The 4,665-nt window shown below is 47.4% G+C and overlaps 1 protein-coding gene across 1 annotated transcript in view; it reads right to left on the reverse strand.

Moving 5' to 3' along the window:
- Positions 1 to 1,506: 1,506 nt before the first annotated feature.
- The window catches only part of ints4 (integrator complex subunit 4), an 11,894-nt gene continuing 8,735 nt past the window's right edge, over positions 1,507 to 4,665 (reverse strand). Inside the window, exons 20-24 of the mRNA XM_056611389.1 lie at positions 4,623 to 4,665; positions 4,298 to 4,457; positions 3,366 to 3,509; positions 2,229 to 2,349; positions 1,507 to 2,044 (exon numbers count right to left, since the gene is read on the reverse strand). The exon at positions 4,623 to 4,665 is cut by the window's right edge and continues 17 nt beyond it. Of these exons, the coding sequence (XP_056467364.1) occupies positions 1,869 to 2,044; positions 2,229 to 2,349; positions 3,366 to 3,509; positions 4,298 to 4,457; positions 4,623 to 4,665 (644 nt within the window). The 3' untranslated portion in view covers positions 1,507 to 1,868. The remainder of the gene's footprint in view (positions 2,045 to 2,228; positions 2,350 to 3,365; positions 3,510 to 4,297; positions 4,458 to 4,622) is intronic.

Here is a 4,665-nt window from a genome sequence, read left to right on the forward strand (position 1 = left end):
TGAAAGACGCTGAAACAATGCCTGAAGTGAGGGAGGAGTTGATAAGCGCGGTGAGAATTGGCAGGATGTCGCTCGAGACGGCCTGGAGGAGTGAGGAAGGGATAGGGTCAAGGGGGCAGGTGGTGGCATGGTTAGCCTTAACTATTCTTTTGACTTCTTCGGAGGTGAGAGGGATAAATTGGGTAAAAACATGTGGGGATGGGAGAAGGGGGGATGGTGGCAGGGATAGAAGAGGAGCTAATGTCCTTCACCTTCTGGGTAAAGTAGGTAACTAAGTCATCAGCAGTGAGGCAGGAAGGAGGAGGGGTGAGGATGGAAGAGAACATGGAAAACAGTTTCCTGTGGTTTGAGGCGGAGAAGTTGATTTTGGTCCAGTAGAAGGCAGATTTGGCTGTTGACACAGTGGAGGTGAAATCTGAGAGAAGGTGAAGATAGTGAGATAGATCATTAGGACAGTCTGATCTCTTCCATTTCCCCAAAGATGCCCGCAACTCTGCTCTATAAGTCTGCAGAGATTCGGACAGCCAAGGAGGGGGGGGGGGTGAGGATAGCAGAGTGTCGGTGGATAGTTGAGAGAATCGTTCGACAGAAGGTAGTGAAGACGGAACAGTTGAGGCAAACGTGAGGGAGAGAGAGATTTCAGGTCACGGCGGGTGGTGACAATGTGAGGAGTAGAGAGGAGGGAGGGAGAGGACTTCAAGGGGAGAGAAAAATTAAAGTGATGGTCAGACACAGGGAGCGCGGGGTAACGGAGAGAGCGGAGGTGCTCTAAGACCTCGTGACTATCAGGTCAAGTTGGTTCCCGGCCCTGTGTGGCAGGAGAAGGGATCACTGGGATCAGTGTTCTGTTGGCTGACTGCAACACAACCAGAGCCAGCATCCACACAAGGTCTAACCCCTACGTGCTCCTTACTGAGCTGTCTCTGTACTGTCTAACCCCTACGTGCTCCTTACTGAGCTGTCTCTGAACTGTCCAACCCCAACGTGCTCCTTACTGAGCTGTCTCTGAACTGTCCAACCCCTACGTGCTCCTTACTGAGCTGTCTCTGAACTGTCCAACCCCTACGTGCTCCTTACTGAGCCGTCTCTGAACTGTCTAACCCCTACGTGCTCCTTACTGAGCCGTCTCTACTGTCTAACCCCTACATGCTCCTTACTTAACCGCGAGTGAGAGCGAGAGACACTAGCACAAAGGCCTGCAGGCACACAAACATGCATACAGTTAGTCTGTTTCTCTATTACGGACCGGTTTTCCTGTCTTGTCCGTCTGTCTGTTTCGGTGTCTTTCTCCAGGTAGGTTTCCCTAACCGTCTGTGTCTACCTGTGTCTTACCTATTGGTCTAGCTTTCTGTCTGTCCACCGGTCTTTCTCCTGTTTGTCTACTTGTCTGTCTAGTGTCTCCCTGTCTGCTTACCTACATTGCTGAGCACGGCCAGGTGAGAGATTAACTAAGTAATTCAGTCAATTCAAGTCTGTAATGCAAAGCTTTTAGGAGAATAGTTAGTATGAAATAAAATACAAGTGAACAATGCAACAATTTTCTTGCGTTGTTTATTTTTCAAGAAATTGTCTTCAGTATATAACAAATGTTGTACAAACAAATCCTCTACCCTGAAACTCTGCAGTAGGTACGAAGAGAAACAAACCAAATCAGGGTTTCTGCTCAGGGCCACTGGAACCCCTGGGTTCTGACCTGTGAGGATCTGGACCCATGTCCCAGGAGGCGAGTTGAGGTTCCTTCTGTCTGTGGGACAGTGACAGTATCGTCATACTGCGGGAATAACCCTTGAAAAAAATGTCCAATTCGTGAAATGTACGCTCAAATAGGATCAACGAGCAGGTTGGAAGCTCTTGGAGAACGGACTGTTTTAGCGGCGAGCCGGTTTGGGCATGATGAGGACTTTGACGCTCTTGCTGAAGGGGATCGTTCCTTCTATGGCGCCCTCCGGTGGTGGGAGGCTGTCTGTGCTGTCGGCCCAGCTTGGCTTGGAGGAGGTGGAGGAGCTGTATGCAAGGAGGAGGCTTACCTCCACGTGACCAGGGTCTACAAAAAGAGGAAAAAGGAGGACGGATCAGACTCAGAAGACAGGGTTCAGGGTTTTGTAATAATGGGATGAAACATCTGTGTTGTTATTCTTTACTGCGCCATGTTTACAAGTGCCGTTCTACTATCACCAGCTTTGTATGTGTGAGAGTGTGAGAGTGTGAGTGATTGATTGTACACACACCTGTCCATGCAGAATGGGACAGGTACACCTGGGTGATGAGTCGGTGCCGGTCAGGGCCTGGTTTCCTGAAGTCTCCTGGTTTGGGGGTGATCACATGTGCCTGTCCGTCGGGATACAGAACCTGGCCGAGCACACAGTGATCATATCACTACAATGGAAAGCTAAAAACGCATCAACAAAAACTATATATTTCTGGGGCATATTTTAATCATCCGGGTGATAATTGGCCCTCCGCAAAACCCTAACTAACCAACATGGATCTTTGCTTAAAGGATTTAAGACATAATATACAACCAGGTGCGAGTGTGATTAGCCGTTACAAGCCGTTTTAGAAATCGGCCTCTTCTGACATCACCAGTGGGCGTGTCCAAATAGATGTGTGCTGGACAGTCTACAAGCCTACCAAGTGGACCGTAGCAAACGTTGCTCATCTATCCTTCTTACATCTAGGTGGACACTAGGGGTGGGAATCTCTTGGCACCTCACGATTCGATTTGATTCCGATTATGAGGTCACCGATTCGATTCTGAAGCGATTATCGATGCAACAATTTTATGTACATTTGCTAATCACTTCCTACTTTTGTGATGATCATTAAAGACATCAACAGATGAATTAACTTATCTAATATTTCATAAGAGAGAAAGCTTTTGTCACAAATATGACTTTCTATGAACAATGCAATATTCAATGCAGCTTGCATTATAACAAAATATGGAAGCATGCAAAAAATAGGTTTCAGTTTTATTTTCTTTCTAATCTTTCTTTTCTATGTCATTAAAGGAAAAGCGGCTCTTGAATTAGAAGGAGTTCTTGTGTCTGGCTTTTAGTTTGTGCGCATGCTATGTGTAGGCTGAATCGCAATTGTGTCAAGACAAATCAGCTTGGCCAATACACACTGAAGATAAATTCAATAATTTTAAAATTACAAAAATTATCCTTCTCTGGCGAACAAAATATTGCAGCAGGCAAAAAATAAATAAAAATATAATATATCGATTATTTTTCCCACCCCTAGTGGACACGCCCACTTGTGATGTCAGAAGAGGCAGATCTTCAAAGCTAAGATAATCACACTCTCACACCTTAAGACGGCAGTAAAACAGGGCGTTACGGGGGCAAAAGACCGCCACCTACCTGGACCTTGACCCGGCTCTGGGGGTCCTGGACGTGCTCCAGCGTGGCGTCGATGTCCAGCGCCACCACCAGGCCCGTGGTGAACTTCAGCGGGTTGTCCGACTCCCCCGTCGGCTCGATGATGGTGGCCGTGGCACGGTGCAGCTGTCGGCCAATAGGAGACGGCCGTTGAGGCTATGATATAAGTCTTGGCATGCATCGTCTAATCGATGTGTCATTTTGTTATTGTTTTAACTAAACTTCTCCTCAGAAGTGCTTTTCAGGGTATTAAATTGTATTTATATATTTTATAAGACAAGCCAAGGTCCATGCTTTTCATATATTTTGTTTACCTTTTGTGCATCGTGTATGGATATGCTAACAGTCTGCTGTGTGTTTTGGTGTGTTTTCCTGTTGGGGCAGGGGTTAGCGGTAGCATGCTAGCGTGTGTGTTGTGTTTCCAGATGCTAATCTGTTGAGGCCAGTTTAGCGATAGTGTTTGTGTTGTATATCTGTGTGCAAAACTGTTGGGGAAAGGTAAGCAAATGTATGTGTGTACTGTGTATCTTTATGATGACCTTGTTGAGGCAAGGTTAGCGGTAGCAAGCTAGTATGTACTGGCCGGGTATCTGTAGTCTAACCTGTATAGGTGGGGTTAGCGGTAGCATGCTAGTGTGTGTACTGGCCGGGTATCTGTGGTCTAACCTCTATTAGCGGGGTTAGCGGTAGCATGCTAGTGTGTGTGTACTGGCCGGGTATCTGTGGTCTAACTTGCATAGGTGGGGTTAGCGGTAGCATGCTAGTGTGTGGATTGGCCGGGTATCTAGTCTAACCTGTATAGGCGGGGTTAGCAGTAGCAGGCAAGTGTGTGTATTGTATGTCTGCATGCTAACCTGATTAGAGCAGGGTTAGCGGTATTCATGCTAGAGTATATCGTATATCGTTATGCTAACCTGTTGGGGCAGCGTTAGCGGTAGCATGCTGCTCTGTCGCAGAGTGCTCTGTAGGATCTTTATGAGCTCCACCGTCTTGCAGGAGGATAGTCGGGGCATCAGCTCCAGCAGCTTCCCCACAAAGCTCTCCTGGAAGTGGGGCAGCTCGGTGAGGAACTGCCTGGGGGGACCAGAGAGAGGGAGTCAGCACTGTAGGCCAACTAGATGAACTTTATATGCTACTGGGAATTTACTTTCAGTAGAAGGAGGCCCAATCCCATATCTACCCCTTACCCCTCCCCCTTGTTTGAAGGGGAAGGCGTAAGGGATTGGGCCTTTGACTTACCTCTGAAAGGAATCTACTTCCTGGAGAAACTTGTCACAGCTGC

This window comes from Gadus chalcogrammus, chromosome 16 (genome assembly GCF_026213295.1).
Source record: "Gadus chalcogrammus isolate NIFS_2021 chromosome 16, NIFS_Gcha_1.0, whole genome shotgun sequence".
Taxonomy (NCBI): Eukaryota; Metazoa; Chordata; class Actinopteri; order Gadiformes; family Gadidae; genus Gadus; species Gadus chalcogrammus.